The sequence below is a fragment of the Acanthaster planci genome, linkage group LG07, assembly GCF_054643075.1.
Source record: "Acanthaster planci isolate LZ-2023a linkage group LG07, COTS_SCS, whole genome shotgun sequence".
Taxonomy (NCBI): Eukaryota; Metazoa; Echinodermata; class Asteroidea; order Valvatida; family Acanthasteridae; genus Acanthaster; species Acanthaster planci.
In genome coordinates this window covers 17,693,009-17,711,403 of record NC_141783.1, presented here as the reverse complement: position 1 = coordinate 17,711,403, position 18,395 = coordinate 17,693,009, and the positions used below count along the sequence as shown (strand labels likewise).

At 42.9% G+C, this 18,395-nt stretch overlaps 1 protein-coding gene across 7 annotated transcripts in view; it reads right to left on the bottom strand.

Annotated features, from left to right (window-relative positions):
* cnot3 (CCR4-NOT transcription complex subunit 3) overlaps positions 1 to 18,240 on the bottom strand; it is a 28,487-nt gene extending 10,247 nt beyond the window's left edge. Inside the window, exons 1-15 of one of the 7 annotated variants that reach the window (XM_087139179.1) lie at positions 18,076 to 18,240; positions 11,908 to 11,975; positions 11,040 to 11,114; positions 10,732 to 10,821; positions 9,839 to 10,063; positions 8,956 to 9,069; positions 7,859 to 7,964; positions 7,157 to 7,320; positions 6,110 to 6,291; positions 5,572 to 5,672; positions 4,881 to 5,003; positions 3,947 to 4,422; positions 1,832 to 1,912; positions 1,275 to 1,338; positions 481 to 667 (exon numbers count right to left, since the gene is read on the bottom strand). In XM_087139179.1, the coding sequence (XP_086995305.1) occupies positions 481 to 667; positions 1,275 to 1,338; positions 1,832 to 1,912; positions 3,947 to 4,422; positions 4,881 to 5,003; positions 5,572 to 5,672; positions 6,110 to 6,291; positions 7,157 to 7,320; positions 7,859 to 7,964; positions 8,956 to 9,069; positions 9,839 to 10,063; positions 10,732 to 10,821; positions 11,040 to 11,114; positions 11,908 to 11,975; positions 18,076 to 18,100 (2,081 nt within the window). In that variant the 5' untranslated portion in view covers positions 18,101 to 18,240. The remainder of the gene's footprint in view (positions 1 to 480; positions 668 to 1,274; positions 1,339 to 1,831; positions 1,913 to 3,946; positions 4,423 to 4,880; positions 5,004 to 5,571; positions 5,673 to 6,109; positions 6,292 to 7,156; positions 7,321 to 7,858; positions 7,965 to 8,955; positions 9,070 to 9,838; positions 10,064 to 10,731; positions 10,822 to 11,039; positions 11,115 to 11,907; positions 11,976 to 18,075) is intronic. The other 6 variants (XM_087139180.1, XM_087139181.1, XM_087139186.1 and 3 more) reach the window with 6 other exon arrangements.
* Positions 18,241 to 18,395: the final 155 nt, after the last annotated feature.

Below are 18,395 nucleotides of genomic sequence, written 5' to 3'. Positions count from 1 at the left end.
AACTGAATGAAAATGGTTTGGCGTCCCTGTTATACCTGCAACCAACTTTTCGTTAAATGTTATGAGGACTAACTTCCGACTTACTGGTAAAATTGCACTCCAACAACTTCTTGTCCCTTCCAACTATTATAAACACAGCCAATCACAAGCTGTTCCCATCGTTCACGAGACACAAAGAACGAATAATGACACCAAGAATACAACCGTCAAGGTTAATTTAAATAACTTGTGACTGGGCTTGAGACTGGAAGACTAGCATTGGGACAGTTCTGTATCTCAACTGCGCATCACCAAAATGAAGCAACGTCTTAGGTCACTCAAGAACATCAACATATGAGCCCTTCACAGCAAGCTGTATTCCAAGTCGCACATACTGAACACGTTCACGCTGGCGTGACATCAGGTGCTTTGTTCTTGAATGGCCTTCCCTTTCTGAGCTACCAAACGGGCTCACATTGATCAATACTTTGGATGTCTTACCGTAATCTCTCTGAGTCAGAGGGGTGAGGCAGGTGGTGAAATGCCGCTTCCATCATGGTCTGTTGGTACAGCTGGTCCTTGGTCATTATGCCTGGGCCCAGGGGCGCTACGCCCAGCGACGGGGGGATGATGGCCTCTTGCATCGGGGGGGAGCTGGTTTCCGCCTGAGAAGTACTTTCGTATATTGCTAACGAGGAAACACACAACCAACATAAATGGTGGGGTACCAGTTAACGGCTGGGCTACAGTCAGAATTCTACTGACATAATGCAGAGCTAGATTTCTGAATGCAGTTCCAAGGCTGGTAGTAGGATTTCCCCTTCCCATCCCTTTGGGGGCCTGTATTACCACTTAATAACAAAACAGAAAACATAAGGAACAGAAATCTGAGCACTTTGTGAAATACGGCACGGTGGAACTGCTCTGACTACTTAAAATGTCCACACATAGAGTACATGCATATCCTCATAGGCCCTGTAAATGCAGTCGGCAACACTCGCTTAAACTTGCTGCACACACTTCTATTATGTTGCCACCTCATGCTCATCAACACGGGAGGGGAAATCTTGGCCGACACTGTCAGAATACTACACCGAAGTATGAGCATTTCACTGCAGTACCCGGTGGATTTATTAAAGGATAGCTACGGGCAAACCCTTCTCCCTCAACTGCACACACAAGTCTGAAGTGCTGAACCAAGTGCCGAGTGTGGACACAATATGAGACTTCTTGACGATGTGAGGGCAAAAACAGTGATAACTGGCAATGTGGTGACCCAAGTTAGTCGCCGTTACCTCTGCTTTCCACCGTGTAATCCTTGAACTCCTTCTCTCCTTCTGTGGTATCATTCGTCTCCTGCTGAAAAACGGGGTCAAGAACAAACACTGCGTCACCTCTTCTCACTGTTCCCGTCACAGCTCTAATTGACAGTGACAAGCCAGGGTCCAAATCCCTGAATGTTACTGGCAGATATTCAAGTGCTGTAGTGGAGGCCAACTTTTGCAGACGTAGTTCTTTTTCAAAACACTGCATCAGAGAGACGTGATTTCAGCCCCAAAAATCTAAGAAACAATTTCTGGCCGAGTCAGTGAGTATATGCTGCAGTTTCTTACCAAAAATGTGAAACTAATTCTCCCCCCCCCCAAAAAAAAGTATCGAAAATCTGTCAATTAATAAATCAATCCACTTTGAAGATGAACTGAGTTAAGCTGCACATGTCGATGGAGTTAGAGATTTAAGGGGATTTTTGTTTAGGTCGTTAACAAGGCTGTGATTATATCTACAGGAATCAAGAGAGAGAAAGAGAGAGAGTGCAGAGACGGGCAAGGGGGGAAAGAGAGTGAGTACGTACATGAGAGACCCCGGCTGGAGGTAACAGCCGTGGGGGCATTGAGGAATAGTGAGACGTGGTGACTAGGTCACACTGAGACACCTGGGGGGACAAAACGCAAGAGATAAAAACAACCAGAGAGTCAGTATGCACTTGGGAGAGTTGTTGACACAATCCACAACACAAACACTGACACACAGATGCACAGATCAATGCAAACAGGGGGTCTTCCCGTGTATTAACACGCATGACTAGGATCAAGTTTTGGGGGGGGGTTAGGAACTTTAGGACTACTTCTTTAATACTGGTTGGCAGAAAGTCTGCGCAACATTCCATTTCAGCACTAAGGCTGCGCTGATCGTATTCAGCTTGTCTTGCCACTTATGAAAGCATGTGAAACCCATACTTGTGAGCGTGGGGATTTTCTCATCTCAGGAAATGCTGGTTTAAGTGAGCATCCTTTTTTGCTGTGCTTACCGCTTACCACAGATGGGGGCGATCAAGAGGGACGCCATCAGGGTACATTTCAAGGTTCACCAAAAAAACTTGTGCACTCATCCTGGCATACTAAAAATTGATGTTTTGTACCCAGCTGTCCTTTGGTCACACCAAAACAGATATCGATTTTTAAATCCAAAAGGTAATCATGTATATTATCAAAGTTTCCCCCGAGTTCCCTGTGCTTACGAGTCCACTTCTTTCAGTTTTTATATTTCTGCTGCTGCAAAGAGTAACGGACAAGCAAAGGGAGAGCCCTGCATAGTCTTGCTGAAACAAAAACCCGCGAGGGGAGAGACAAAACAAAGCAGTGTGAGCGAGGAAAGCCATTAGCACTAACTATGAACCAAACATGAAGCCATCTTCCTGACATATGTGTGACATGTGCAAAACACAAATCCAGACTAAGGGGACAATATCACAGCCGGTCAAGAAACACAGATTGGCTGACACACAGACCACAACATCCTATTACTTTTGCTAGAAACTGGCAAACTGCAGTACTGGCAACTACACGATGGTATTCTTAGTACTCACAAAGGTTGGAAAATTAGCCCAATGCATCGGAACAGCATATGGGGCCTTCGTTTCTTGCTCACTGAAACCGGGCAAAACTGAGTGTAGAAATATCTAGTCGCCAATGCAATTTTGGTGTGTGAGAGAAATGGCCCACACACACAACATTTGATTTTACCAGGCCTTTGAATGTGACTCAATTTTAGGAAACAAAATGACAAGCAAACAGGATTGACGTTAGAAATAAACCTTCAACAAAACTGTAAACTTTGTAAAAGACGAATACTTTTGGAGTGCAAACACATGCTCATGCTTTCAAAAATAAAAATGTTACATGAAGCTTTAGTATCAGACAGAATCGCCACTAGGTCACTCAACACGGCAATTCCACAGAAAGGCTTGAACAAGAAGTATTATTTTATAGTGTGGTATATACAACAAATCAGCCTATTCAGTTGTATTATAAACAAACTACCACAATTCCTTTTGGGGACGAAAAGCTCTCTGAAACACAGCACAAGCTAACAGTCAATGGAGCTTCTGCGTCTTGCAAGTACCGACACCACAAGGGACATTGGAAGTTAATGTAACAACAGTGCACGGCAAATTAATGCTATAGTTTTCTTGTCTGATATCAGCTTTGAGCTTTTGAAAATTAAAGTGTACAACGTGAGCAAGGGGGCAATGTAGTAAGCTGTACAGCCTACATTATACAACCAACAGGCAGGCGATGTATGTATCTGGTCAATGTGCCCTGCGTATTGGGCAACTCGGCATGTTTAAGACAGTTTGGGAAGCAACATGTTCCTGGGGCATTCAGTCTACACATCTCGCAACACAGCTATTGGTCATGTGGTTCAAGTGTACTAAAATTGGTACACAACAGAAATGAAACAAATCCTGTACAAAATTTGTCTTTCTACGCAAAACGTGGACAGCTTTTTTCTTCTTCATTCTGCACGCCTGAATGGATCGAACAAAATGAAACCTGGAGTATGTTTTCACTTAAGAAATAATGGCCTGGAACTCAGAAATTTGTTCCGACAGCTTGTGACTCCTTTTGTTAAGGCGGGAGGGATATTTTGTCATGGCCTGTCGGCCAACAATCATTCAGCTTTTTACCTCTTTCGCTTTTGGACTGATGGGCCCGTTTGTCATGACCGGTTCCGATGGCTTTGGGGTCGGAGCGATGACTGGTACAGGCTGTGACGTTGGCACTCTCTCCACTGGCTCGGGGACAGGTGTTTGCAGCGGCTTCTGTTGTTGCTGCTGCTGTTGCTGCTGCTGCTGTTGTTGTTGCTGCTGCTGTTGTTGTTGTTGTTGCTGCTGCTGCTGCTGCTGCTGCTGTTGTTGTTGTTGTTGTTGTTGTTGTTGCTGCTGCTGTTGTTGTTGTTGCTGTTGTTGTTGAGATTGCTGTTGTGATTGCTGCTGCTGTTGCTGTTGTGTGACTTGGGCAGGCGTCGGTGCTGTTGACGCTGGTGTGGTGGTTGGCGCTACTGCTGCTGTTGGAACGGGCTGGCTTGGGGCACTGCTCTTGGAGACAACAGTTTTGGATATGTGGTCGATGGAGTTTTCCACACTGGACATGTTGAATGCTGCTGCATGGGAGAAAAATGACATCATGAATTTCACATGTTCATGTCAACATTCCCAGACACGCATCAAACAGAGTCAATATCCCATTGCAGTGTAAACTATTAAAGACTCGGTTTTAGCCAGCATTTGAAATCTGGGTATCCCCCAATTACCTTGCAGTAAACAAAAAGATCATCCAAGTTGCTACGGTTTTTATGTTTTTAAACCAGGAGTCCAAAATGACGTACAGGGTTTCCAAAAGATGTCCTCCCTTCTCCCAGGCTAAAGCACTGTTCAAAGCACCATTTCAGTACTAAATTGTGAACGTGCATGTCCTTCTCATGTCTGGTGGCACAGGTGCTGAATGTTTCAACCCTCAACCCCCCATGCCAGCCTTACTAGGATGCTTTGTGAATTCCTCTAATCCAAATGGTCTGAGCCCGCAAAAGCGTTCCGCCAGCCAGAGGTAAATTCTGATTACCTGTGTGGGGGCCATTGAGGCTCGGTCTTGGCTGCTGCGTGTTGTTGGTTTGGACCTGTGTGCTTGGCTGCGTGTGGGGCGGCTCTTGGGCCAGTCTCACCCCCTGTGTTGAAACTACTGAAGCTGAAGATTGAAAATGCAAGGCTCACATTATTCCATAATACAAATGTAATGTTACCAAACACTCATAAGCTACCAAGCCCACGCCTGCACAAATACCATCTCCATTGAGAAAACCATTTCTATTGATCTAACCACAGTGACCTTTAACCTATAAAATCCCAAATCAATAGGCTTCCTGAGGACAGCAAGACCAACCCACTCATCAGTTTTCAAGTTGATATGCCAAGTTCTTCTTGAATTATGTTGGGAAACCATGTAACTATTATGAATACTTTGACCATTGACTTAATGTGTCCAAAATCAATAGGCCTCTGAATGGCACCAAGACCAGCCTACTTGCCAAGTTTGAAGTTGACATGTCCAGTGAGTCTCAAATGAAGTGGTGCATCTATTTCTGTAGGTTTACTTACATAATTACATTTATAAGTCTTTTATTCTTTATGTTTCTTACCGAGTACATTGCTCTCATCAGTTTGATTTAATGCCTGTGTGACTACATTAACAAGTTAGTCTTTGTCTTCTTTTCCTATTGTCACTGATTCCAACGAAGTGGTCAGTTTGTTCTCACCTTGTGAGCTGCTGGAATTGTGTTGCGCCCCTGCGGCTACGGCGTAGGCAGGCCCTGATGGTGGCTGTGCTATTGCATGTTGTGTTGAGGGCACCGGTACACTGTTGGAAGGAAGAAAATTGGCGTCGGTTCATGCTTCTTCCAAAGTCAACGACTACGGCTCTCTGGATTTTGGAGTCCAGAAAAATCCACAAATTTGGGAAAACTTTGCTTGAGGAGCTTGGATTTCAAGGGTTTACTTTCAGAGAAAAAGACTGCAAGTTTCAAGAATGAGTGTTTTTTTACAGTGTGTTGGTAATAGCTTAACCCAGATGGTTCTCTGAAAATTGAAACAAAATAGGTAGACACTTCAGTTAAATACAGTAATTGGCCAATGCGATAACATGTAACCATGTTGATTGACATGTCTTAGTGAGGAATGGACATATAGGTTCAAATCACTACCAAAATGCTAAATTAACAACACTGAAAAAGCCTTCACACTTGCCCAAAACTAGAACAAAATCTTCAGACTTGTTACTGAAAAAGTTGGTCTCACCTATTGGCTTTACTGAGACTGCTCTTGTTCGTGTTTGACTGGTTTATCGATGATACCCCTGACGATGGCAGCGAGTTAACAAGTGTTGTGCTTGGCGTTGACGCCGCTCTGACAATGGTCGGCCGATTCGACTGTGACGACGATGTTGCACTTTTGCCCCCTTTCCTTGGCGATGACGAGGACTGTGCAGGGGCAAGTGGCAAAAATTACAGTGAGGCTGGAGGCTGATTTGGTAAACATCTCCCGTTGTTAGGTGCCAAGTGGCAAGTGCATGGGAAAAAGCCAAGAGGCTTTTAACTTTCTCAAAAATTCTACACCTGGATAGAGCAATCTTTGCTCAACCCTAACTCCCTAGGGTGATTTCCTAGGAACCTTCTACGTCCTTGCAAATCTCAACACTGTAGTAACCTGTGCACACTGTGGACTCTGTTTATTTGTGGCATCCCTAATCCCACATGAAAGATAGCCAGTGTACTGCTGCAGTACTCATCCTAACAGATACCAACAAACCCTGGTGTTGGAGTTTGGTTGGTTTGGGATTCTTGAGGTTTAGCCAGTTTGTGCCAGAGGGCATGGGAATAGGATCTGGTTGTCTGCATACACAGAAAAGGTTAACGGATCAAACTGCCACGCGTGTCGCGAGCTCCTGCCAGTCGCTCTGTGCCGTGGGAGTTGTAAATATGACGTTGGGGTAAAAAAGATATATAAATATTGTTCAAATGACTCCAACAGGTCAGTATTTATAGCATTTGGCTGTATATCAGAAGTTGGCTACTGCATCTTGCCTTTTTTGAGAGTCGAAATGGTCAATGGTCAATGGCCAACCCTGAACAGACTGTTTATCAACCAAACCAGCTTTATTACCGCTACAAACTTTCTTTAATTTCCAGAAATTTCACTTTCTTTTAATTTACAATTGTCCATGAACCCAACTCTTTGCTGTATTTTGTCACAACACAACCGAGTTGTTGCCACAAAATACCAAATTACGACTCGGCTTGGTAAACAAAAGTGGTATCCTATGCACCCCATGTAGAGCCGTCTTACCTCGCTGTCCGTCCGTCTCTTCTTATCCTCCTCATTCTTGTCTTTGGAATGGTTGGAGCTTGGGCTGGGGAGTAGCGTGGGCGAGCTACTGATGGGCGTGTCCCCGGAGGTATTGGTCATGACGTCGTCGTCTGGTGACGCAGCGAGCAAAGTGTTACTTAAAGCTGCTTTTTGTTTGGTTGTTGTTGTTGTTTTTTTTTTCATTTTTTTTCCCGCGGGTGGGGGAGGTTTAGAAAATGGCAATTCACGAGGCAAAACACAAACAGGGGAGAAATGTGATTCCATGAGTTACTGATAATCATCATTAATGCAGCCTCCAAATTTATCAACTTGGGTATAAAGCAGAGGGTTTTTTTTTAATTTTGTGTATGTTTGTGATAGGACAGTTGCTTTGTCTCAAAGGAAAATGGCTGAGTAAAACTATTAACTACTCAAATATTAATGAAAATGTTAAAAATTACAATCCGGTTCTGAAAGATAATGTACAGTTTGGAACGGATGATAATTTCTTTTTTCAGGCAAATTTAAACCCATCACAACTGAAATGAATGGTAGAAAAAAATACAATAAAAAAGATTACAAGATGAGGGGATCTCAAAAAAGTCCACACAGAAAGCTTGGTAATCCTAAAATTATTTTTGTCCTGAAAACCAGTTTCAATCTTCAGCACATTAAGCATTGTGTTTGCTTTCACAAACGTACATTCCTCGTCGATATCAAGATCATCGTAGATGAACTCATTCTCCTCAAAGTCCGGTTCTTGTGACGAGTCGATGTAATACTCCACATCGTCCTTGATTTTCTTGATCTGTAAGACAAGACACCAACGAGTTCCGGCCAATTGAGAGCCTAGCCTGAGTAGTTCTGAGAAACAAAATCCCACTCCCATTTGAAGCACTCCCTCAAGGGCACAGAGGAGACTAGCCGATATGGGAGTTTTAAAACTGAGCTTATTCACACGCACCACGCACACGCCCACACCGTACAAATGAACGACAATTGGTTATCCGTGCTCGATACTGGCCTGTGCCAGATGCGTACAGAGCAGTGAGTTCCCACCAAAGGCACACTGTTGCCATGTTACAGATGCAAGTTCCGGCACAGAGAGCAGATACTTTATCTAAACAAGCACCATGGCCTCACAACTGATCACACTTGCGGAGACCAGTGGCACACAACTGCAACATCGTACAGGATCCATGCATCTCTTCAGACAGTGCAATGACAGATGGTAGTTGGGGTATACGATGCTAACCCACCATGCAGACTAAATGCAACCCTTTACACAAATGAACAGTGAGTGTGTTTCTGCATTCAATTGGGGACCCTGAACAACAGAGGACAATAAGGTCCCCGATTCACACAGGGTCCCTGATTCACACAGGGTCCCCGATTGACAACTGTGTACAAAACATACGGGTGGTCTTCTAAAAAAGTTAAAGTACAAACAAAAGAGGAACAATAGGGGGTCCCCAGTTGCAGGCAAATACACACTAGTGTGTGTGAGTAACCGAGAATAACATCACTGAGCCACACAGCATAGAACTTTACTGCACACAGACAGGCTCTGAAAAATTACAAGCCTGAACGTCAAGTCATATTATATTCCTTTCCATGAATTGGTGTAAGGAGGTGACTAACCCTCCTCCGTTATGAGTCACAGACAATCCCAAATAATTTCTGCAACTTCTCCTGCTACTGCACACAGACATACAGCTGATTTTTGATTCTGTGCCCATTGAATGTTTGCTCGTCAGTGGGACGACCTTGGGCCTGGATGCTGACCCCCTTCCACTGACCTGTTCGACTTCTATCGTGCTGTTGTCCAACATTCTCATCAGTGTCTCCAACTTGTTGATGTGGAACCGGTTCTTGTCGAGCCAGCTCTGGAGCTCCTCCACTCTCTCTTGCTTCTGGAAACGCAAGCAGTGTCTCGATTCCAGTCATATTCCTCGTCATGAGGGGGACCTTTTTATCTCAGTTGTTACAATTGACAGGGGCAAAGCGCAACACAGATGGGCCACAGTGACACTGGGTTGTTAGTTACTGGAATTTACACAGTGTATCCTCTATCTTGACTACCAATGAAATCTCAAGTTCAAATATTAAGCACTTGCTGCAGCAAAGGACACACCTCTAACATCTAGCATTGAATTATTAACCCTAACTCTGGCACTATGCTACAGGTTTACAAGTCTAGTGCACGCTGTTGCACTATGCAATCAACAGTCGCTGAGTAAGCTGCCCAAGTTGAGACTATGGGAGCTGGAGCTAGTCCTATTGAACAATGCCACTGTGGGATCCTGGGGGGCGGTTGGCAACCACAGACGCCCACGACATTTGGCCTCGGGGGTTGCTGACCTGCTTGATCTTGTTGCACTCTGCAGGCAAGTTACCTTGTGTGAAGAGTGCAGCAAGACAAATGACCAAGGGTGCAAAATATTGTCAGGCAGGGTTTCCAGCCAAAACACCATGGAGGGTTTGGGTTCTTATCCAACAGAATGATCGAGTATGTTAGAGTATTTGGGACCAGCAAGGCGGCCACAGGGATGAGTCTCCCCAATTAAACATGCGAAGTTACTTTTTAAAAGGCTCAAAAAAAAAAGTAGCATTCCAAACTAAGATAAGAATGTATGGGACGAAAAGTTCATGTGGGATAAATTCTCTCGACATTAGACTCACATCTGAGGGAACCTTCCTCTTCTTGGAGCTGGAGAGGATGTTCTCCAGCTCACTCTCAAACTGGTCCACCTGGATATTGAGCGACTCGATGCAGTGTGCCAGCCACATGGTGATGTCATCCTTTTCCTTCTGTACCGGGTCGATCTTGGTGGCCAGGCCCAGGCCCTCCTTGGAGTACGCCTTGGTCTTCGTCTCCCGTTCCACCACCTTGAACCGTTCCATTTGCTGTCCGGTAGAAAATGAAGCAGAGTGGTTACGTACTGCACACTGTCAACAAAGTGATGGCCGACTGGGTGAAAACAATGGCAGTTCTGTGCAAATATGATCAAAATAATGTGACGTAGAGAGCATTCCAGTACCTGGTGGACTCTCAATGCACTGCACACCATATTATCCCCTGCTTACTGGGCCCAGAAATAATCCTGTATACCATCTCAACTCCCTCAGGCCTCCACAACAATCAGTGCAACCACTTCAGGTACTTCTATGTTAATCAGCCACAAATCAACCGCTCTGCCCTCACAGATACACATTTATACTCCTGGGTGGAAAGAGGTATTACTGGGGGAAAAGTGACTTATGCAAGGTCACAACTTGTACCCTATTGCAGGATTCCACCCCTGGAACCAAAAAAATTACAAAAAGGATGCTTTCATCCCAATGCTCTATACTAAGCATGAAATCCATTGTGAGCAGTAAAAAAAAAATCAGTGATGAGCTTCCAAGCAGTGGTGTCAGCTGCCTGACCTTGTTAAGCCCATTCACATCGGCACCTCTTGGAAAGAATATTCATTTTGATTGTGTACACTTGCTTTGCATACACAGACAAGAAGTCAACATGAACAAGCCACAGCATTATTAATTCCTAACAGATACAAAACACGTTTTCTTACTATCTCTATGAGTTTCCTGTTTTCAAGAAGTGTCCTCTTGTCCTTGATTTCGTTGGAGGCAGCCCACGTTTTGATTTGATCTCGTAGCCGCTGCAAAGCCAAAGCACAGAGCAAAGAAACGTTCCTTTACAATGGCCACAACACGATAAATACAACTTCCATGGAAACGGGAATATGTTAACCCCCCCTCTAATGGTGAAAATTCACGGGGAAAAAACAGCGAGGTCAAGCCCATCAGGTGAAGACACAAACGGGCGAAATAGAAGGGAGTTCCCAATGCCACAGGTTAAAGATCCCTCCTGACTTACCTGAAGTTTCTTGATTTCTTTCTTGAGATCTGCTTCATACTTCTCTTTCTGGTTACTGTTGGTAGCATTATGGACCTGCACATAAACATTCTCTTTAAATGACTCCAAAGCTGAAAGCAAGCACTGCCCAGTCACTGTAAAAGTAGTTGCCACTTTGAAGTACTTTTGCATTTTGTTATCACACCAATGTTGAATACCAATCTTTTTAATACTGTTCACATTAACTCAATCTTAATTTCTTGCCATGAAATCAAGTTTCACCAGATGAAAAAGACCATTTAAAACTGTGGCCAAATTGGTGCAGGCGAGGCCAAATTTCAAGATAGTCTTACAACTGAAAGCCAATTTCAATGAACATTTTCAATTAATTTTCAATTTTAATTAACCCTAACTAACCAAAACTTGCCATACTCCAACAGCAGGTTTTGTGAGGTTTTGGCAGGTTTGGTACCGTACCTGAGGAACTTCTTGTTGAATTTTGTGAGACTTGGGATGAAAGGCCCAGGGAGATGGTGTTGGATTCTGTGTGAGTTGGGACACACACGGGTCACTGTACCAATTGTTGGACTATGCTTGATTTTGTCAGGTTTGCTACTGTTCAGTGCAAGTCTATACTGCATAGACCCATCCATACCGTATCACTTAAACTCCAACAGGCTCATTCTGTTGGAGTTTATCAGGTTTGGTACAGTAACCTGTATGTACAAGTACATAGACAAGTACGTGAACCTGTTGGATTTTGTGAAGTTCAGTATGCTTTCTAGTGCAGGAGCCTAGGGGGTTAGGGTTAACAGAAATTATCTGCACGACAGCAACAGACATTAAGGGCATTATTTGCTCAGCTCCACTTTCTGAAGTTGCGACTTACCTTTTGCCAGATGTCCTCAAAGGTTTCCACTCCTTCCGTCACCTTCTTCAAGCACCTTTCTATTTCACCTGCAATGCACACAACGAAAAACCACGGTCATAAATAGCAAACCACTTTGCCGTTCCAAACTGGCATGAGACTGGCCATTTCCGACACTCTTCACACTTCCGACACTCACTGCCTACTGCCACTAAGAACTTGGCTGTCACATCCCTGATTATTTTTTAAACTTAACATGCACGTAATGACCCATTGAAATGTAAAGTTTCACTTCAATATGACACTGGGCTTTATTAATTCAATGCTTCGCATGTGTCATCTTACATGCATCGAATATGTTTATGGAAAAAGTATGGATTTTTTGCTGACCTGTCACATGTCAGATTTTCAAAAACTTGTCAAGATGAAAGCAAGATGTTAAGTACTGTAAAAACTCTTGAGGGCTTAAATAGCACATGAATTAAATGAACTGCAAAAATATTAGAGAAAATGTTGGGGTGAGATTCTCCCCCTCCCCTTAGGTTCTTTTAGGAGTTAAACATTTTCCACTGAAAATATGCCACTTTCGAATCCACCATCATTTACACAAAATGACTTTTCACTAACGATTTGATAGATCAGAAAACGACCGATCATTTCACTCCTCACACATTCCCCAGGGTGCTCGGTTAATTTCCTCACAGGAATGGGACCCATCACAGGCCCATCTGACCACTGGCCAATGTTAGCCACGTGCTCCACATTCATCATTCTCAGGCGGATGTGCATGGAGACAAGTCACACATGACTTGAGTCCCAGACACATTCAAGACTCCTACACATCCGAGGCTTGGCCAATGGGCCGCGACTGCAGAGGGAGCACCTATCACAACGCATCACTCTGGAAAATTACACCCTGTTTTTGTATGTTTAAAGCCAATCTGTTTGGTTAACATTCACAGTAATAAAACTCCAGTGAATAATTAACCCTAGGGTGTATATAAAAATCATACTGAATTTGGAAAACTCAGGAATGTTAAGGCTAGAGCACATATGATGTAATCAAAGCAGGATGGTTAACACTCTACCCCCCACATTACTACATGCATTCCCCTGACATCCGTAACAGTTGTCTGTGTTGGACATACAAAGACCTTGGAAAGGATTCATCATGTCCCATTCACGCTGCTTCATGCAAGGACCCTATCTACTGCTGATGCTGATATCCTAATAGCCACAATACAAGAAACAGGAAAACAAAAGGTAGCTGGTCTATGTTGAAAGTAACAATATTTGCACAGAAGTTCTTTTGTTGGTTTTAACCAGCCTAAGAACTAGGGGGATAACTTCCTCTGTTGATTAACTCTTGTGTTTCCATTTGGAACAGGCTTAGACAAGAAACCTTCCCCACATGCACGATTAGAGGAATTCAACAGAAGCCACCAAGTAAGAACAAGGAACAGTGAGCAATCATTATTTATAGCCTTTGTTACACTTCCATATTGTCTAACCCTAACCTTCCCTAACCACACAGAACTGAACACCAGTAAAGTGTGCGAATTTGTGTCACAACTGTTTTTAGCGGTGATCAGTATCTGGAGAAAAATATCTTCAAGTCATTGTTTAAGCCACTAAAAATTCAAAAGGAAATGAAAACCGAATAAATGAGCATACCAGAGAAACTTTTGAGTATTCCTGATTTTTTGAAGTGGGATATTTATCAGTTACCGACAGCAGTTTACTTACTTACCCTCCAGAGTATTTGGGCTAGAAACCCTACCAGACACATCAGTAGAGCCAATGATTTTCTGCGATCACGTAAAATGGATGGAATTTGCAGAATCAACACTTTGAAATGGAATCCACTGCTTTGAACGGATCTTGCAAAGTTTTCCACTAAGAATGGCTTAGAAAGTAAGAAAATTTTCTGCAAAGTACTACAAATAAATGCCTACCAGTACCAAACAATTTTAAAATGCTTGCTTTTAATGAATGAATTATGCTGGAAACATGCTAAATTGCACCACTCTACCACATGATTGGGTCGTCCGCGCCGGTACCAATATTTGCAAGCGCTATGGTGTGCGCGAGATGTGCAGCGGCAGCCAGCACAGCGCAGCGGTGCGGTAAGGCACATGTACACACATTGGCCATTCACATGTGCACTGTACTAGCAATGAAATCAAGGTGCAAATGGAAGTGTTCGATGAAGAGTGTAGTTTTCAGTCACAAACATACATTTTAAGGCTCCGATTTAATGTCAACTTTCTGAATTTTGTCGCACTAATGCCAAATAAAATGGCGGGTCGATATCCAACATTAACATATTGTGATCGACTGTTACATGCAAGACCTACTCTGTGACTTCATTGTACATGCATGCGTATGAAAATCTGATTCTATCCAGGAGGACAGGTACATAAATTGTCCGTTGATTAATCGTAGCACGTTTTTGACGATAGTGTCCCGGTGGGAAATCAAGGGGTGGGGGATGCCGTATTTATTGTGTGGATTTTAAAAAAATTTTCACTACAGAAATTATAAAAAAAATTGGAAACATTGCAGAGTATTTCCAAACAACATTTGTTTTTAGTTTTCTTTCTCCTTTTTTTAAGAGGGGGGTGAGTATGGTTGGGCAAATGGTTTCTGTGCAGTTTAATACCTACTCTCCTATTTCATGCTTACCAAGGTATGAAACGGAATTTGAATTTCTGAAGTGGAATTCGGGATTTGGCGAAACAGAAAATACCCATTTTTGAAACGGAAAATCAGTGGCACTACATCAGTGCAGTCTGCATCCCTTGTCAAAGTGGCTTGCCAGCCGAATGTAACAAGATCCAACAGGTTGAAACTCTCCAAGGCCAAACAGCCTCAGAGTCTGTGGTTGCCAGCTACTACAAAAAAGTACAAGATCTAGCACTAAGCAGGAGTACTGTTCAACGAGAACAGTTCCCACTGTCTCAACATGGGCTGTGTGGTGGGGGTTTTTTTTGGGGGGGGGGCTAGTGATTGCCCAGTGTATCACACTTACACCTGCTGCACTATGCTGCGTCTGGCAGGGTTGGGGTTAAAGATCTATCAAAAGTCAAGCAAGTTTTAAAGGATATTTTGTAGGAATTGGAAAAGCACATGTATAGTCTGGCATCTACGTTATAGGGCTCAGTGTCTTGCTGGGCTCGAAACTAACGGGCGCAGGTAGCTAAAATGCACCCGTCTGTCTCACAAATGCGCCCGTAAATCATAATGATGGGTGCAAGTCCTTATGTTCCATGTACCTGAACAAATTTACAGTTTGCTCTACTTCTGTCATGAAAAATACTTGACCTTTTTGACCTTTTCGGATCAGCCTTGTCACGGAATGTAATGCAGTACAACTTTGTTTACGATGTCACTGAGTGCACTCCGCAGTCTCGCATGCGATGCATGCACACACAGCATGAACGTACACACACACATACCCGTGGCCATTGTCACGATTGTATGGAAACTGGCCCCTCATGCGTACATTCAAACCAAATGCGTGAATTTGGCTTAGACTTCAGTTTCACTGGTTCCAGTCATAGCTTGAACATGTGGTTTTGAACCATGCTCCAAAATAGCTGGAACCAGAGAAACCAAAGTCTCAGCCTAATCCACGCATTTCAAAAAAGCTTGATTGCAGTTAGTTCCCTTTTAGGTCTGTGTGCATATGCACGTTATAAAGGCCCAGTGCCCGACTTTGAGGTTCCAGTTGGTCGCACACTCACTATTAGTTGCACGTCGCGTGCAACCCGCAAAAATAACAACTCGATCAAGGCTTCAATATCTGTCAAAGTCTAAGCTGTCAGTTGTTAGAGTAATTAATTTAAACAAAAGCAACAGCAAGGACCAGGGTCTTTGATTTTTTTTTTCTTGAACATACACTATGTCTTTAACTCTAACCTGCCAGAATCATCCAAAATCCTTTCCTGAAAAGGAAACCAATTCGCAGGATTCTGGTTACTTGGCAGTTGAACCATTGGAGGATTTTGCAGGAATTTGGATACATGGAGTTTGACTCTTGGAGGAATATGGAGGAATCTGGCTCTCGGGCTCAGCGTACCACATGAGGATTTTGGAGGAAGTTGGGTGTCAGGCCCAAGGTACATGTACCACATGAGGATTCTGGATGAATTTGGTAACTGGGATTTTGATTTTGGTAGTTTTTGGTACAGACTAGATTTTGGTACATTTATTGTACTTGTACTTCCTGGGGACTCTGAAAACTTTTTTTGTGTGTGGTAAACCACTTACATGTACAGTGTGTGTATGCCCCTGATATTCACCAGGGCTGTGTAACTCCTCAATCAAGCAGGGCACATGGTGACCTGAAACCACCTCTTTATCTGTGGTGTTCACAGTGATTTTTTTTTTAGTGGCCCTGTGCAAGCCAAAACATGAGCTGTGTGATAAGGGCAAGTGACCCACTGGTGTAAGCATACCACAGCTGCTGAATGTCAGCCATGGTCAGACGGGGAACTTTCCACAGTGGTGCACTCAATGAGTTTTGTTTATTCACAGTGCCAGCAAAGGGTACATTTCAGAATTTCTATTGTTTTCTAAATCCATACCCATTTCTGAGAAGGTATAACAATAGACATTCTTGCCCTTTTCGTGATTTGGCATAATAGTGATTGTAAACCTACTGGAGGAATTGGCAGGATTTTGGCTGAGATACTGGGCAGTGATAATTGGAGGATTTTGTAGGATTTTGGTTACCTGTAGTTTTTGCAGTCAAGAATTGAAGGATTTGGGAGGATTCTGGCTCCAAGCAGAAAATAAGGGCTGGGGGTTAGGGTTAATATTGTATGGGAGCTACTTGCTCCCGTAAAGTGACAGATTCAGCTGTCTCAGGAGCAACTACTTGCTCCCATGATGATTAGCCCAATTTCGAGCCCTGTCTTGTACTGTCATAAGCATATAATGAGTTATACAGACACTGTTTTCAGGGGTAATGGATGTATTAGTCCTGTGCTGCCCCACACTACCAGTCCTACTTCCCAGACTGCCCAAAGCCATTCCAGCATAGTGATTTTGGCTATGCACCAACTACAGCATCATGGTCCCAACTATTTTAGTACTGCACTGGCCAAACTACAGGACACAAGTTTATAAGAAAATGTCTCACCCTTCAACAGGTTTGTAACCGGTTTCAGCCACACTCCATACGTTTTTTTTGTTTTTTCATTTATTCATGAAAATACATTTTCAAATATTAAGTTCTCAATGTTAAGGAGTAATTGCAAAATATCCTGCCACTCTAAAAAACGACCCCTGGAATGACTGGTTACGTGGGTACAAGGTGAAAATCCCTTGGGAAGAGTGTGACACTTTGGCCTGTACCTGGCTACATGTAATTGAGCGTTAAATGATTACAACAGCTGTCAGAAAGTGATACCATGTCCTAAAAAGTAAAATTTAGCAAGGAAAATTCCAAAGCATGTACTTAGAAAACACTTAGGTTTTTTAAACAAGTCCTTGTGCATGGGGGCATCAGGTGTTATGTTTTGGATGAGCTTTTTCAAGAAGTATAAATGGTTCCAATAAACATGATAAATTTCTTCATAAATCAAATTTTGCAAAGGTGTCAGTTTTCCAAAATATTTCTACAATGAAAATCTCAAATAGGCCTAGCCTACTTAAAGCACTTTCAAAATCTCGTGAGAATAGTTCTAATGACACTGAACGACATCTTTGTCACTCTATCAAGCAACAGCGCGGTGTAGCTAGATCGAACCTTGGTCCCTGACCCATTGATTTCTCAGTACTATCTGAAAATGTGGACATGACAGAAAGCTCACAAACATGGGCATACCTTTAGCCTTATTAAACAGTGTTAACTTCACTGTTATTATTTTTTGTTAAGGCCTAGCCTAGGCCTTAAACTATGATGACAAAGCAATTGGAACATTTTCACCACGTCAACAACTTGAACGTTCGAGGATGAACATAGAGCCTATTGTAATTCATTTGCACTGTTGCAGTGTATTTATTGATTTTATTTTAACTTTTCTGCGATTGTTTTTTTAAAAAAAATTAGATGGCGAACAAAAACAAGTCTGCTCTGCGCTCTCACCATGCCCACTACTTTACGCACAAGATTTTGCAAAACGCTGAAATTTTGTTATTTTGCTTCTACGGTTAAACCCAACAAACTGCCACAATTCTCACCTTGAAGCTTCCTTTTATCACCCATTTTGTTACTCCAGCCTCAGTGTGGTGGCTTGACCAGTAACATGGGATTCACAGAGCATTCAACTGAGCTTTCACACAATTTCTGAGGTGTCTTTTCCTCTGATTTTTTTACTTCAAGGTTCATTACAGTCAAAATGGCTGCCGACGGCTAACTCTTATTTTTGTATTACAAAAAGTAGTTCCTTAGTTTTTTATTTTCTTTTTGGTAGCATATTCATGCACTCTGATACAAAAGAACACCCAAAATAATTATTCTCGTATTGAAAAAAGACATGATTTGCACCAAATAAAGTCAA